The 16891-nt window shown below is 40.2% G+C and overlaps 2 protein-coding genes across 5 annotated transcripts in view; one reads left to right on the forward strand and one right to left on the reverse strand.

Annotated features, from left to right (window-relative positions):
• The window catches only part of GPLD1 (glycosylphosphatidylinositol specific phospholipase D1), a 59265-nt gene extending 51596 nt beyond the window's left edge, over window positions 1-7669 (forward strand). For all 4 annotated transcript variants that reach the window (XM_027525184.1, XM_027525182.1, XM_027525183.1 and 1 more), the window contains 5 exons: window positions 1937-2113; window positions 2442-2602; window positions 4174-4200; window positions 4298-4348; window positions 6996-7669. In XM_027525184.1, coding sequence (XP_027380985.1) covers window positions 1937-2113; window positions 2442-2602; window positions 4174-4200; window positions 4298-4348; window positions 6996-7082 — 503 coding nt within the window. In that variant the 3' untranslated portion in view covers window positions 7083-7669. The remainder of the gene's footprint in view (window positions 1-1936; window positions 2114-2441; window positions 2603-4173; window positions 4201-4297; window positions 4349-6995) is intronic.
• A 1689-nt stretch (window positions 7670-9358) lies between these two features.
• MRS2 (magnesium transporter MRS2) overlaps window positions 9359-16891 on the reverse strand; it is a 38971-nt gene continuing 31438 nt past the window's right edge. The window contains exons 10-11 of the mRNA XM_027525371.1: window positions 12504-12617; window positions 9359-11979 (exon numbers count right to left, since the gene is read on the reverse strand). Of these exons, the coding sequence (XP_027381172.1) occupies window positions 11869-11979; window positions 12504-12617 (225 nt within the window). The 3' untranslated portion in view covers window positions 9359-11868. The remainder of the gene's footprint in view (window positions 11980-12503; window positions 12618-16891) is intronic.

Below are 16891 nucleotides of genomic sequence, written 5' to 3' on the forward strand. Positions count from 1 at the left end.
TTATATCTTGAGCATGTTCTCATATTAAGTATACCTGTATCACTTTTTTTTTGCATATGTACATGCCAACATTTACTGTCGGATGGCCCAGTCTTAAGGCTCTTAATACATACTGTCAAATTATTTTTCAGAAATATTTTTGTTTCATACAATGTATTTGAATAATAAGCATAAGTGAATTGGGCAAAGGAATGGTTAAATTTTTCAATTCACGAGTTAAGTCAGCAACTTGTTATAAAGCTGTGTCCTAACTCTGCAATATTTTTTTTTTTTTTTGCTACAGAGTCTAGTTAAACTCCTGCAACACACATTACTAATTTTGTCTCACCACTGTTGGTGTCAGAGTGCTGTGAATTAGAGCATCCTAAATTTTCTTAGTCTTGGCCCCTTTACTGCCTTAGTAATTTTCTCTATTATAAAATACTGTATAAAATGTAAAACAGAAAGGTTAATTATATATATCATGATATATGTGATATATAAATGATGCTTTTTGAGATAGTCATATAAATTCACCTGCAGCTGTAAGAAATAATAGGTCACGTTATATTTTATCCAGCTTTCCCCAATGGCATCTTGCAAACCATAACCAGTGTCACAAGCATGTTATCAACATAGATATAACCCACCAACCTTGTTCAGATGTTCCTCTTTTTACTTGTATTTTGCCCATGTAATTTGAGGGGCCCAGGGAAAATAAAAACCTAGTAAATTATCCAGAATTGCAGGTCAGTCATGGGGTCGCAAAGAGTCTGACACGACCGAGCGACTGAACTGAACTGAACAAGCCTAAAGCCACACACACGGCCTCTCAGCACAGGGCCCCAAGTGACTGAACAGGTTGCATGCTGTGTGTTTCTGTCCTAACAGCCCCTCTGGGGCACTGTGCCGCTTCCCAAACCCTGGAATCAGATCATCCTTTTGACCTGCACTGCTTTTCCAGTGGTGCCTGCATTTTATCATAACAACCTGTTATGATAAAACTCCAATTTTGCAAAGATATGACATCATTGAAAGGACTGTAGGGAAGGGATCTAGTGTGGAAACTGTGACCTCCCCCAGCAGGTGGGCCATGTGGCATCAGACAGATGTCACTGTCTCACCAGCAAAGATTAAAGACAATTGAGTATACCCATGAGATCACTGAAATGTTTCCGTGTAGAGTTGGGGAATCACAGCTCTATGGATAGATTGAGTGAAATGTGAAAAATCTGACCCACTTGCAGGGCGAGTTCGAGTAAACGAATAATTAGGGTTAGGCCTATCCTCCTCACTCTCTCCCCACAGCCTCTGGCTCGGCAGGATCTCTGGGTCCGACTGTGGCCATGACGCACAGCCATTTAAATATTCAGTGGAGCTTTTACGGTACTCATTAAAAGCTACAAAGTATTTATGGTATGAAAAAGAATACTCAATGGCAAGGTGGTGAGACTGGGAACTCACACACTGCTGGTGAAATGTAAACTGATGTGCTTTCTCTAGTAAGAGGTTTGGCAAAATGGCAAGAGCCTTAAAACTAATATTCATTCCCCAAATCCAATGCTAGATGGGTCCCTTCTAAAAAATCTGCTCTCAGAAAATGAAATTTTATTTTAATAAAGGGGGAGGGATCATAGTAATTCATAAATATCATTTATCTTAGTATTAATTACAAAACCAAAACTTTGTAAAAGGAATTTTGTAATCTGCAAAAAACCCCATTAAAATGTGTATGTGTGTATATGTACGTATATATCACTCTCCAGAAACAAATATATGCATTATATACATTTTCTTCTTTATACTCTTTTTGGGTGTTTTCCACACCTTTTGCAATGATCATATGTAAAGTCTTGGCATTCACAAATCTGACATAGTCTCTCCTGTGTCACTGCAAGTCTGTGTCCTCGCTTCGTTCTTGTGATGGTGGTAGCTACTGTTTCGTGGTTTATTTCAGATGTCGTGTCTAAGGTATCATTCCTGACCATGACCCTGCACCAAGGTGGGAGCACTCGGATGTATGAACTGACACCTGACTCACAGCCTTCTCTGCTCAGCACCTTCAGTGGAAACCGCCGCTTCTCCCGATTTGGTGGCGTTCTGCACTTGAGTGACTTGGATAATGATGGCTTAGGTAGGAAAGGAACGGTGGCTCTGGCCAAGAAGATGGGTCCCCCTCATAGGATCACCCCTGTTCTAGCCTTATAATGAATCAAGACCAGAGCCGGATGTACAAGAGTGAGTTGTACTTCTTGAACATGGTGACATGAGAGCTACCCACATCAAGGAATGATGAAACAGAAAACAAAAGCCTCTGACTGCGTTGGAAAGAAATCAGGGTAGACCAGTGAAGGATGCATTATTATTAGTGGGAGGCTGGGTGAGGATCCAGCAGTGGAACAATGGAAAGGATGACAGCAAGGAATAAGACACTTCCTTCTGCTGGTTTTCATTGTTCACAGATGAAATCATCGTAGCAGCCCCGCTGAGGATCACAGACGCAACTGCGGGACTGATGGGGGAAGAGGATGGCCGTGTTTATGTGTTTAATGGCAAACAGATCACCGTGGGTGACGTGACAGGCAAATGCAAATCATGGGTAACTCCGTGTCCAGAAGAAAAGGTAAGTGTTGTACACACTTCCACACCAAACTGGGAAAGGACGGCTACTTGCTGATGCTTTGGTAAATTATGTCCACTCTAGAACACTTACTTTCTACTTGGACTCAGGTAACCTGACCCATACCTAAGGTCAGAACACAGTCGCTGGCTTGAAAGCCGCCTGCTTTCCTGCAGTTCTGCAGTGTTTGCCCCCAGAGCTGAAGTTCAGCTGGATGTGGTGTCTTACTGGTTCTTGGTTAGGAGCCCACAGCAAAAAACAGGCTATAGCCACTGGAGTTTCATGAAGACTCCAGCTCTTTTTATTTCATCTTTCATTGCTTAAGTTCCCTGGATCTAAAACACTTGGCTGTTATTTTAAACTTAAAATTTAATTTTCAAATTGGAAAAAGGAAAGTTTATTTTAAAACTATTAGAAAATGCAGTACTAAGAAAATGAAAATCTACCTAGAATTCCACTCTGCAGAGATGTGTAGTAACCTTTTGATGTGTGTCCTGCTAGTATTTTTTTCTGTGAACTTAATTACTACCATTTATGTACAATGGCAACCCACTCCAGTACTCTTGCCTGGAAAATTCCATGGATGGAGGAGCCTGGTAGGCTGCAGTCCATGGGGTCGCTAAGAGTCGGAAACGACTGAGCGACTTCATTTTCACGCATTGGAGAAGGAAATGGCAACCCACTCCAGTGTTCTTGCCTGGAGAATCCCAGGGACGGGGAAGCCTGGTGGGCTGCCATCTATGGGGTCACACAGAGTTGGACGCGACTGAAGCGACTTAGTAGCAGCATTGTGAATTTACTCTCTGTGCCTGGGCTTCCCAGGTGGCACTAGTGGTAAAGAATTTGCCTGCCAATGCATGAGATGTGGGTTTGATCCCTGGATCATGGCAACCCACTCCAGTATTCTTGCCTGGAGAACCCCATGGACTGGCAGGCTACAGTCAAAGAATTGGGCACGACTGAAGAAGTGCCTAGCACTATGCCTAGCGCTTTATATAAACATATAAAATCTAATTCACATCAAAGTTATTAACTTGGCATTTTGTTCATTATAAAGAAACTGAAGATCAGAGAAGGAAGTTGTTACAGGTCACACTGCTAGGAAATGGTAGAACAGGGACTTGAACCAAGAGCTGATTCTGAAGCACACCCTTAAACCGTTACACCGTGTCTGTGTGTATATATTAATGGCTATGATCCTATTGTACATGATTTTGTATACAATTTTATAACTTTATCTTGTTCTACCTATCAATGTAATAAGTCTTCTATGCTTTCTATATTCTTACACAATATATCTACCAGATACCTAGCAGTTTATCTGTAGATAGACCATTTAAGTGACTACTGTTAGTCACTTAGTCTATTTCAAATTTTTGCTGTTATAGTAAGATAAATATTCACATAAACATATTTATACATCTATTTTTCTGAGCTAAATTCCTGTAAGAATTTCTGGTGACAAAGGGCTTCTCTAAAATGTAGAAATTTGAGTGGGTATAATTAAAACCGGTTAAAGAAAAAATCTGTGAACAGCAATAACACTGTCTCCCTTTCTTATCACTCTCTTTCAGGCCCAATATGTACTAATTTCTCCTGAAGTAAGTATCTTCTAAAAGAAAAAAAATGTCCTTTCCCAAGTTGATAAAATCATATGGTATGTTTTCAAAGGCCATTAACAGACCGTGTGTTTCACAGGCAGGCTCAAGGTTTGGGAGCTCTGTGATCACTGTGAGGTCGAAGGAAAAGGTAAGTGCCAAGACTGTACAGCTTTGGTGTTTGAGTTTGTTCAAAGGCTGGGATTTGAGAGTGCTCTCATTTTGCATGTATTTTAGATTTCATTTGAAAAACAGGGACTCACAAAAAAGAAAACACACAATCCCATAATTTTTTGATGAAAGGTTCTCCTCACTACCCCTCCAATTTCATCCTCTACAATAGGGGTTGGCAAATTACAGCCTGTTGGCCAACTCTAGCTGGCTGCCTGTTTTTGTGTAATCTACAAACTAAAAATGATTGACATGTTTAAATGATTGGAAAAAATGAGAATATTTTGTGACCCAAGATATTTATAAGAATTCAAACTGCAGTGTCTCTAACAAGCTTTACTGGAATATAGATAGCCACGTTCATTCTTTTCTCTTCCTCTGCTGCTTGTTCAGTTGCTCAGTCGTGTCCGACTCTTTGTGACCCCATGGACTGCAGTTACCTCTGATACTCCACCACAACTGCAGCTGACTGACGTCCCACAAGGCCTAAATTATCCTGGTCCTTCACTGTTAAAAGTCTGCCAACCCTTGCCATAATGGCTAAGCACTGTCAATATATTTTGGTTCTTTAGGAATGAACCAAATACATACTAACAATATATTTGTTATGTATTTGTTTCTTTTTGTATGACTTTAGAATAATTGTGCAAATATCTCTGCTGGCTAGATTTCTGGAAGACAACTAGGTCAAAGGATATGCACACTTTGAATTTTAATAGCCATGACACATTTAAAGGATTTTATCTGAAAACATACAGCTAAACTACTGATTTCACTCATTTATTTAAGGACATGACATTGTACAGATCTGTGCTAGGCTACGAGAGAGAAAGAGACCAAGTGTCTGCTCTTGAGGAAAATTAAGATTTATTTTATTTAACATGTGGGAAGTTAAATGGCAAACAAGTATAGTAATACATGCTAACTGGAAGTGTGAACTGTGCTATGAAAGGCTAGGGAAGCTGTCAGATTTTTGAGTACAGAACCAGGTCTGCAGGGCTTGGTAGGCGCTGTGGCTTGGACTTGAAGGCACTGTGGTGAAACTGCCCTCTATTGGCCAACAGTGCAAGTAGCCCTTTAACTCATTTATAGGCAAGCTTAACCACAACAAAAAGAGAGATGGATTATAAGCTTATGGGGGACTTCTCAAAAGACATGATCATAAGAATATCATAAATTTGGTTTGCATTTTAAATTTTATTCACTTTCCAAGAATCAGACGTTACTAAGAACCCATGAACTGTATACAAATAATGAACCATTGTTTATACCAACTGAAGGGGGTCGTGTAGATAATTTGATTCCTTTCTGTTTAACACTGCAAATTCATCTTCCTAATTACAGTTCATGAGTCAATATTAAAATTACTCCACTTTCCCAACACATACCTGAGGCTGGGGGCCCTGAAGAACTCTTTTGAGTGTGAAGATAAATCAAAGGTTATGTTTTAAAAATGGACACAACCTGAGGATGATGAGTGGATGGCCTCTTACCAAGACATGAGTAAAAGTTACGATTTTGAAGACTCCTCTCTTCCTTTTTCTGTGTGAGCATTAAGTAACCAACTAGAATTAGGAGGACCGCTTACTTCTGTGGTATTGCCACCAGGTCTCTGGAACCTCCTGTGGGGCTGCCTTCAGCCAGCCTGCCAGCCCTGGTGGAACAGTGTTGTAGACAAAGAAACCTGAGACATGCCCCCTGCCCCCCAGGTGCTTAGAATCTAAGTGGAAAAATGAAACATGCCCATGAGCCCATCCAGGCCCATTTATGATGACCCAAATCCCACGGCAGTCAGAGATCAGTGGAAATTGGCTGGGGGAGTCGGGGAAGGCCTTGCAGCGCCCCTGGAAATCAGAGGAGGCTGACTGGGCAGAGAGAGGGCAAGAGCAGGGGAAGATTTGATTTTAGGAATGAAGATGGTTTAACCAGGAAAACAGGAGGCAGCTTGTGGCCAAACTACAGATGTATCCAGTAAATGAGCAATTCCACAAGTAAGAGTTTACAGCTTTTTTCTTCCCCTCTTAATTGACACTGTGGTATTTAAAAAGATACACGCAAAGGGTTATGCATAGTACCTGACACATCTGGATTCCATTGGGAGGTTTCAAAATTAAGTCAGTGAAAAACTTCACAGGTTTGGTCACACCCTGCTGTACCCGTCAGTCAGTCTGATCAGCCACACCTCACCTATCAGCCATGGTCCAGAAATACTCTTGGTAGTTTCAAAACTAAAATCCACTTCCAAAAATGTTTAAAAACTTGTATAAGCTTTGAAGGCAACTTTGAAAGCAGCAGGGCAGAGGTGGTGTGAACACAGTGACAAAGCCAGATTACTCCAGATATGCTGTCTACACTGCACCAAGCTAGCATGCTGAATAGACACACACAGATGTCCTTTTCTCTTGTGTACCTGAGAAGGAATTAGCGAGAACTTCCTCAGCTATGGTTTTCTGAACCTACAGAGCTGAGAGAGGGTATTTAAACCCAGGGAAAAAGGAATTTAAGCTCAAGCCCTTGTCTGGCCAATGTCTAGCTTGCTTTTTCTAGCTCAGAGCATAACATGATGCCTGGACTACAGCAGGAACATGACACAGGTTGGAATGAATCCTGTTTTGTGTTTCCTACAGAATCAAGTCATCATTGCTGCTGGAAGGAGTTCTCTGGGAGCCCGACTCTCTGGGGTGCTTCATATCTATAGGCTCGGCCAAGATTAAAGGTTTCACTCCATTTTCCTCACCTGTCCCCCTCTCTCATGCTGAGTCATCTTCCGGGTGAGCGTTCTGGGGGACAAAGTGGCGTATCCAGGGGAGCCCTGGTAGCCCTACGACAGGTGGGGGCTCCTGGGGTGGAGACACACACAGTCTGGCTGCCAACAGGCCACAGAAGTGGTGACAGCACCCGAAGCACGTGGAACAGTGGATGCTCTGGTTAGCCATGTCCCTTTGCAAAACTTGTTTCCTGTGCACCTGAACTTAATTCCTAACTGGCTTCCTGTGCTCAGACCTGCTGCAAAACCCGTTTCCTCTTCCACTTGAGCACCTGTGTCTTTCTGATGCCTATAGCACAATTCTTGCTAAAAATGTCCTCTTAAAACTGGTGACCCATTCCAATCAAAGTGAAACAGAAAGCACAATAAACAGGAAAAAAGCATGAGGAGAGAACGAGGAGACAATATGGGGGGGTGAGGCATAACCTCACAACTCCAAAATCACGTTGTAAATGATGTGGTCCTTTCTTAGGAGGACTATTGTATTTTCAGTGTTTCATACAGTGAAGGGCAAATATAAAGAGTAAAACATCACCTGACTGTGCCCTCAGATGCTTTTGGAGAAATGATTGTTCCAACAGCCGATGCACCTAGTGATCTGCGTATCTGAAGTCATCTCAGGAAGCCTCAGGCAGCGCGAGGCTGCCACAGGCCTCACCAACAGAACCAGAACAGGAAGGAGAGAGATCTCTCTTGAGCTGAAGGTGACTGTGTGGGACCAAAAGGACTGAGGCAGGCTTGGCCTCCCTACTTCCGGGGCTGGTCTCAGTGGGCAGGTCTCATCTGCCAGGCCCGGAGGGTGGCATGTTTAGGGGGAAGGAACGGACCACAGGATTTCAGCTTCACTCAAAATCTGCGGGCACTGTTATCTGTAAACTGTAACTAGTTGATTCTCTATCAGGGTACAACCTCTTTTCTTCTGACACTAATGAAATGATTCTAAAACCAGGAAAAAATTAAAATGACCAGAGCCCTTCTCTTAGCTTCTCTTGGGGCAGTAAAGAGACTGGTTAAAGGACACAGGGTTTCGGCTGAAGAGTTAAGTTGAATTCGAAATCAAAGGAAAAACCAGTAGAATTACAACTGTGAGGATATAGTGAATGTGTATATAGGAAAACAGCATAACCAGGCTCACACCTAGACAGGACCTCTGGCTCACTCCCAGGACCATCTCCTCTTTCTGAAAGAGGTATACTAGCCGCATGGTTCCTACGGCGCAGCACAAAGCACAGAAACACCACTTGCTTTTCGGTTAACAACTATTGGCTGCTCAACCTATTTGAAGAATTGTTTTTATTAAAGTTTATTTTTAGGGGACCAGAAACGCCTTACTCATATTCCCTTATTCTGAGTGAAGACCAAGCTGATGATGCTGCATTTCAGTAAAGGCATGCTCTCGTACTGCGTCTCTTCATTTAGAAGGATGCGTACCTTCATTGGGCTGCTAAACAAAATGTTACGCTTTACTAAATGATTGGGCCAGTGTTTAAACATGACTGTTCTTTACCTGAGGAGTTATATTTTTCTTAATGCCTAAACATAACAGCAACCAGCAAGAGGAGACGGTTAAAATTTACTAAGTTAGAAGCAGATCTTCATATAGGATATTTAACCACGCTAACCTGTATCAAGAAATTATATAAATTGTATCCTACTGCATATATGGAAAATATGTAAAAACCTGGCATACAGAAAAAAAAATCTAATATCCAACAGACTAATGTATTATCTTAACAGGTGGATTAAGTTTCCATTCTACACTAAATTAATTCTAAGCACTGGTCTGACTTCAGGTCAGTTGCTCAGTCGGGTCCAACTCAGTGTGACCCCATGGACTGTGCCACGCCAGGCCTCCCTGTCCATCACCAACTCCTGGAGTTTACTCAAACTCATGTCCATTGAGTCAGTGATGCCATCCAACCATCTCATCCTCTGTTGTCCCCTTCTCCTCCTGCCCTCAATCTCTCTCAGCATCAGGGTCTTTTCAAATGAGTCAGCTCTTTGCATCAGGTGGCCAAAGTATTGGAGTTTCAGCATCAGTCCTTCCAATGAACACCCAGGATTGATCTCCTTTAGGATGGACTGGTTGGATCTCCTTGCAGTCCAAGGGACTCTCAAGAGTCTTCTCCAATACCACAGTTCAAAAGCATCAATTGACGCTTTTGAATTGATTCTGACATACTTAATACTTTATAGGGTTTAAATCTCTCAGGAACACAAATCTGAACTTATACAACAATTTAATTCAAAATTACCTTTATGATATCAGAACACATTTACATATTTGCAATTTTTGTCTATTACCTGTATATGCAAAGACTGTCTTGTCTTACAGGCTTCAAGACTGGAATTGATTTATGCCTTTGTATCACAGAGCTAGAGAGATTTGAAGTGAGTTTGGGAATAAATTCAGGTCTCTGAATTCCCTATTCCATGCTCCAACTACATAACTGTTACCAAAGTAATGACAGTAAATCCTGAATTTAAAGTGAGTTTAATATTTAATATTAATTTTCCAAAACATAAAGCTGTGTACAAATCTTGGAATAACTCACCAAAATATACGGCTTTTTAATGATTATATACTGGTTATCAGTCTATCAAGAGTAAAGCAAGTATTAATAGTATCTTAAAATGACACTTATTTTTGCTACACTTTCTTAGAGGTCTTACAATGACATGTTAAGAATATCATTCCCTGTACATGTTAAAGAGGATATGATTGCCTGCTTACTCATAACTGAATATTTCGTATTCTTTCACCTTATTTACAAATAATTTATATACTCTGTCTATTTAAATTCAATATTTAAAACTGAACTTTTTTCTTTTTGGCACAGGCTGTTTTATTATTTGATAGATAGCAGGCTGCTTCTTACATTAAAGAGCTATCACCAAAGCAGAGGCAGCAGACATCTAGAAATTAACTTGATTGAACCATGTTCAAGAACTTTATAAACCATTAGTACCTTCCCTACATCAGACTTATGAGGTAGTTGCCCTTACTTCCCCTTTTACTGATGAGACACTGACTCAAAATTATTTTAGCTAAGCCCTCAAATGATGATACTTAGCTAAGTAACATCAGAAAGAAAAGACCAAAATTCTACCCTGTACCTGACCTTAAACCAAATCACATTTTGCCTCTTGGACTTCCAAGTTTTCATCACAGTTCAGTAATATTTATTAATATTACCTATTTTACAGTGATAACCTGAAGATCAAAAACAGCATAGTACTCTGAGGTATACCAAAGAAGAGTGCCCTGTGAAATATAAACATTGTCAAAGATACTTTATCTTAAAAATCAAACAGATCCATGATGGCATTTACATTCCACAGCCACACCATAAAGCACGTGCCAAGACAAGCCCAGCGGGTTTCATGCTGTTCTAATGTCCTTTCTTAACCACACATGGAAATGGGAAACTTCATTTGTCTCTTTCAGATCAGCAACTGGAAAAAGCATTTTAATTCATTTTTACCCACCTGGCAAATGGACTCTATTGACTAATTTTGTAGTGTAAGAGCTGCTTTAGACTCTAGAATTGTCTATGTATGTTGCTTTTGGAGACAAATGTAACTAATATTCTACTGTGTAACTTTTTAACCTCCAGAAAATATAAAAAACATAGAAGATATCAGGTAGCATAGGTGCTTGAGACCTAAAAATATTAGCCATTTGTTTTAAACTCAACTCTGTGAAAACAAAAAGGTAACACAATTTAAAAATTTATCTACCCTCTTGTTTCAGGAAGCCCATCAGTCAGCCTCTTGGGTGTAGCCAAACAGCTGAAAAATGTGTAGCCTAGTTAATCCTGATACACATTTTCCATTTTTGGTGTTACATGTCTGTTCTAAAAACCAAGGAATGATCAAAACAGCTATAAAACAGTAACAGAATGGAAATACTTTCAACTATTTCCAAAGGCTTGCAAAGAAAAATAGTTTCATAGGTTGAGGAAGTAAAATTCTGAATAATTGCAATCTATACAAAGCTGATATTAATGTCTCATTTCCTTTTTGTATTCCTTATATAAAAATAGGGGCAGGGACTTCCTTGGCAGTTAAGAGGTTGAAATACCACACTTCCACTGCAGGGGGCATGGAAACTATGTTCCCATGGGAACTAGTTCCCCCTGGTCAGGGAACTAAGAGCCTGCATGCAGCCAAAGAATAGAAGAAGGAAAAAAAAAAAAAAGGTGGGGGTGGGGCACAAATATAAGAAAATACAGTTATGTCAAAGACTGATTTAAAGTTTGTTCTAAGGTTAATATATATTATGCTGGCTTTTTAGTCACCTGAGAGTCAGGAAATTCACAAGAACATGATTCCTTACAGTAAGAACTGTGGTTACCTAATCTCACAACTACGGGTTTGGCAAGTTTCCAGGCTTCATTTGGCATGAGGCTGCAGTTTTGTTAACATGTATAAATTAAATAAAATCAATACCACAATCTAATCCTGGATTAAGTTAATCTCTCCATGTCTTACATCTATAAAAACAGCCTTTTAAGTTTGTAGGAAATAGAATTCTGGCCTTTTACAAAGCAAGCACGACAATACAGTTAAGTTCTAGTACTATGGCTGCCATAATATTTTTATCATCAGACATTATAATTTAAGTGTCAGTGATTTTCTTTCAAGTCTCTGACTCCATAAAATAATAAAAAGATACTAGAATTTCCCTGTAACTACCATAAAAAAATAGTTCAGTTTCCATCAGGTTATTCCTAACGATTTGTTAGGATACCCCTGCTTGATCCAAGTCCATCCGGCCTGAAGCTGTGTTTCATTTCCAGCCTTCTGTCGGCCTGCAGTGTCTTCTTAGGTAAAGAGGCCATCTAAATAAAAGCAGAAAAAATTCATAATTTTAGTTGTGTGGGTTTAAAAGCAAAACCACCAATAAAAACAATACATTAACCACTAAATGAGGGAAGGACTGCCAGCCATGTATCAATGTCTTGAGTACTTGCTCCAGGGGTATAAACTACAAGTAGGAGGCTATGAAAAAGAGAGAAACTGTATCTTTTCCTAACACGATAAATACTGTCTACATTTCAATTTTGATCATGACAAACCTGCACCGGAATTACTAACACCTGTCTAAATGTACAGTGCCTGTCACAGCGTTCCACCATAAACTTCTAACTTACTCCGCCACTGCTTTCCACATAACATATAATTCTCCTTTTAACTACATGAAGCAGGAGGCACTGACTTAAGTGGGAAAGCTGGGCAAGGCTTAAAGACATTAAAAAACCTGCTCAGTGTCTCAAAGCCTGTGACAACTTAAATCCAGGCCACAGGACTTCGTGCTGGGGACTGCAGCCCGTCTGCGTACTGCGCTGAGTCTGACCCTTCATACCAGAGGAGGCAGGGGAGCTTCCAGCTGTCGTCCGAGGAATGACAGCAAGCGCCTCCAGATGAGGCCGCTTCCCATAAACATAATTCCTGTGATCAGCCAGAACACTCTATGGTCCTAGAAGAGAACACAGTCAATTTCAACCACAAAGGCTAGGTTCCTTCGTGATAAAACTTCCCGAACTTGTCACTGCCTGAGTTTAAAAGGAATTTTCAAACTTTGTGCTGTTCTTTCCTATAGGAACTAAGAACAAGTGCCCTAACAGCACTCAGACCAAGAGTCAGAACATAAACTGGAAGGAAAACATGATTTAAGAGTTATTTTATGATCATCAATGAACCAATGTAACTGCTTTTACTCTGTTTCCTTCCAGTCTTTGTTTACATTCACAGATTTTAATATATAGGACATACAACTTGAAATTTCTGCTTATGGCCACCCTTGCTAAACTGTGAGGTATCCTGGCCTTACAGCCACCTCAAGAGTATTTTAAATTTTCAAGGAAAACACAAGTGTCATCTGTGCAACACGGTGACAACTGCTACTCTTAAACTGTTTTTCATAAAAGAAACTCTTAGGTAACACGACAGAAACTCTAATATAATAAAAGGAACTTTTGGCCTGGGATGCTGTAAAACAACTGTTGTTGCTATTCAGTCACGTCCAACTCTCTAGCAACCCCATGGACTGTAGCCTACCAGGCTCCTCTGTCCATAGGATTTCCCAGGCAAGAATACTGGAGTGGGTTGCCATTTCCTTCTCCAGGGGATCTTCCAACCCACGAATCAAACCTGCGTCTCCGACATTGGCAGGCGGATTTTTTTTACCACTGAGCCACCAGGGAAGCCCCAAACACTAAAAGCATCATGAACCAAGAAAGTTTGGAAACCTCAAAGTTATAGTAAACATTTTCCCTGTCATTTTCTTTCTTTGTGGCCATGCAACATGGCTTGTAGGATCTTAGTTTCTCTGCCCAGATCTTGAACCGGGTCCTGGGCAGTGGAAGCTCAGAGTTCTAACCACTGGACTGCCAGGGAATTCCCATGTCATTTTCAAAATTGTATTTTTTGCAGTGCAGGGCTTTCAAGTTCATGTGTGAATATACAGAATCACAGAATTTAATCTCTCACATGTTAGAAGCCTAAGCTATAGAAATGCCATTATTTATTATCAACAATGGCTTGGTCTCCAATGATTGGGAGCCCAATTTCCTCCAAGATAGCCACTGCATAAATGACCAATAACCACTGATGGAAATTCAAGCCATATATGATGCAGAAATCTGCTTCCTTTTAACATGAAGTTAGATGTTAGACATCATTTATCAAGAAGACAAGTGCTAATGTCAGTTAACTGCCTGGATGAATACATTTCCAGTTATTCTAAAAAAGACCCTAATTTATTAAGTAAAAATTATGTTTAAATAAGATTTAGCATACCCAGATTACTGTTCTTTCCTGTAGACTGGTTCTGTAATGCTCTATAAATGAAGCCTGGGATTGCTAAAATATGATGAACTTGAGAGCTAAGCAAGTTAAAAATTCCATGTGTCATTAAAATATACACAGAGCAGAGTGTGAGACCTCTAGGAAATTAAGGGAGGGGAATGTGTCTGAAAGTTGGATTTTCAATGCCCGCCCCCCGCTTTGGGTATTCCCTATAGTATTACAGCATGCATAAGTACCTGTGTTTTGAGCTCTTCATCTCCACCGTCTAGCCTATCTACTCCTTAGAAATAAGACACCTACAGCATCCTGGTATGCCAAAGGCTACTAAAAAAGCCCTAAACTGATGGGGACATGTCAAAAGTACTTAGAAGATGGTATGAAAGGAACAATTTGAATATCAAGATAAATAATGAGGGCAGTGTGACAGATTGTAACTCATTGATTAAATAAGATCCCATGAGTCCATACTGACACAAATGAATAAATAATTGGGAGAGAAGGAAGGCTCTATCTGACAAAGAACAAAAGTAGGAATAATTAGCAATGACTATTGATAATCATCCCTGTAGTATCTGATTCAGGCATGAAGCATTTTTTGGATCAACAGCAGATACTAAAACTAGAGGGTGCAAATTATTAAAGAAATGCACATCAAAACTACAATTAGATGCCATCCTGCACTGGTCAGAATGGCCACATTAAAAAATGTACAATTAACAAATGCTGGAAAAGGTGTGGAGAAAAGGGAACCCTCCTACACTGCTGGAGGAGTGTAAGTTGGTGCAGCCTCTATGGAAATCAGGAGGGCAGTTCCTTAAAAACCTAAAAGCAGAACTGCCATATGATCCAGAAATCCCACTCCGTGGCATATATCCAGAGAAAATCATAATTCAAAAAGACACATGCACCCCAGTGTTCACTGCAGCACTACTCATGACAGCCCCAAGACACGAGAACAAGCCAAGTATCCACGGACCCATGACTGGATACAGATGTGGCGCCTACATACAGTGGAGTACTACTCAGCCACAAAAGGAATGAAATAACACCACTTGCAGCAACACGGATGGACCCAGAGATTATCACACTAAGTCAGAAAGAAAAAGACATATGATGTCACTGATATGTGGAATCTAACACGTGTACACCCATGGTGGATTCATGTTGATGTATGGCAAAACCAATGCAATACTGTAAAGTAATTAACCTCTAATTAAAAAAAATAAATTTAAATAAAAAAATAATAAATAAAATATGACACAAATGCACCTGTCTACAAAACAGACATACAGAACAGGCTTGCGCTCGCCAGGGGCTTGGGGGAGACTGGAGTGGAGTTTGGGGTTAGCAGATGTAAACTATTATATACAGAATGGATAACAAGGTTCTACTGTACAGCACAGAAAACTGCATTCAATATCCCATTACAAACCACAATGGAAAAGAACATTAAAAAATGTATTATATGTATAACTGAATCGCTTTGCTGTACAGCAGAAATTAACACAATCAACTATATTTAATTAAAAAAAAAAAAAACTAGAGGGTGCAAATTTGATGAATGGCAGGGTTCTTAGAATATACTTAATTCCACAGAGAAAGTAACTTCATAGGACAGAAAATCAGCAGACACCACCTTAACCAAATGATCAGAGTTAGTATCACCAGTAATGAGACAAACTAACACCAAGGTCTCCTGATGGGATTCAATGTGAAGAACACTGACAAAAACGTGTCACAACCAGACTCTAGTAACCAAGAGTAATCAAGAGCCAAACAACTGACCTACATTCTTTGTGAGCATCAAGGCCATGAAAGACAGTCAGAAAAACTGGCCTAGGTTAAAGGAACCTAAGGAGACACAATGACTATTAATACACGCAACACACCATTTAAGATTTTCTATGAGGTAAATGGCTCTACTGTGCTAAGTGGTGAAACCTGACCAGGGTCCACAGATCAGAAAAACAGTGTTGTTTCAATGCTGTTTTCTGATTGTCACAAGTGAGCTGTGGTTATGTAAGAGAATGTCAGTGTTTTTAGAAAATATATACTGAAATATCTAGACATCAGGAGTTTCATATTTGTTGTTTATTCTCAAATGATTTAGGAAAAAGTATATATATACTGACAGAATGATAAATATGATAAAATGTTGCTGTTTCAAGAATCTGGGTAAAGGCTGTATGGGAATTCTTTTACTATTCTTGAAATAGTTTGATATTATCTTAAACAAGAAACTATCAGAAAGGAATTTCTAAAAATTCTTTTAAAAAATTAACAACAACAACAGGCATTTAGAAAAAAACATTAGAATGCGATAAGATGGAGTTAGCCTGCAGAAAGAGTGCATGTACATAAACAGAATGACTTGGGAGAAGGACAGGAACTTGTACAGAGTTACACACTCACGAGCTGGGAAACTGGCAAAGGTCTTCAGAAGGACCTTCTGAGGATGTCCAGGGCTGGTTTATGTTGCACAAGATAGTTTGGTAACTACTGGACTTTTTACTACATTTGGGCTTAAAAGCCTCTAAGAGATTCCTATCATACCTAGTATAAGCCTGAACACTTACCAAGCTCCAAATCAACATGCTCTCCCTCTTCTGTCCTTCTGACCTCTCACTACCACTTTCCTCCACTTGACACCCCTCCTCTGACCACTCTGGCCTTCCTGCTGCTCCTTCAACAAGCTCAGTACACCCTTGCCTCAGTCTTCACATGGGTGGTTCCCTCTGCTTAGACCACCCTTTCTCCCAGGTCTTTCCATGTTCTCTTTTCATTCAGGCTCTGCTCTAGGGTCACCTTCACAGAAAGACCTTCCTCAACCACGCCATCTCTACAATGCCCCTTGTCTCTCCTCCTGCTAACAGTCTCTCTCCCTCTACCCTCTACCTAGCTTTAATTTTCTTTATGCAGTCACTTAGTTATGTTTGACTCTCT

The sequence above is a fragment of the Bos indicus x Bos taurus genome, chromosome 23 (assembly GCF_003369695.1).
Source record: "Bos indicus x Bos taurus breed Angus x Brahman F1 hybrid chromosome 23, Bos_hybrid_MaternalHap_v2.0, whole genome shotgun sequence".
Taxonomy (NCBI): Eukaryota; Metazoa; Chordata; class Mammalia; order Artiodactyla; family Bovidae; genus Bos; species Bos indicus x Bos taurus.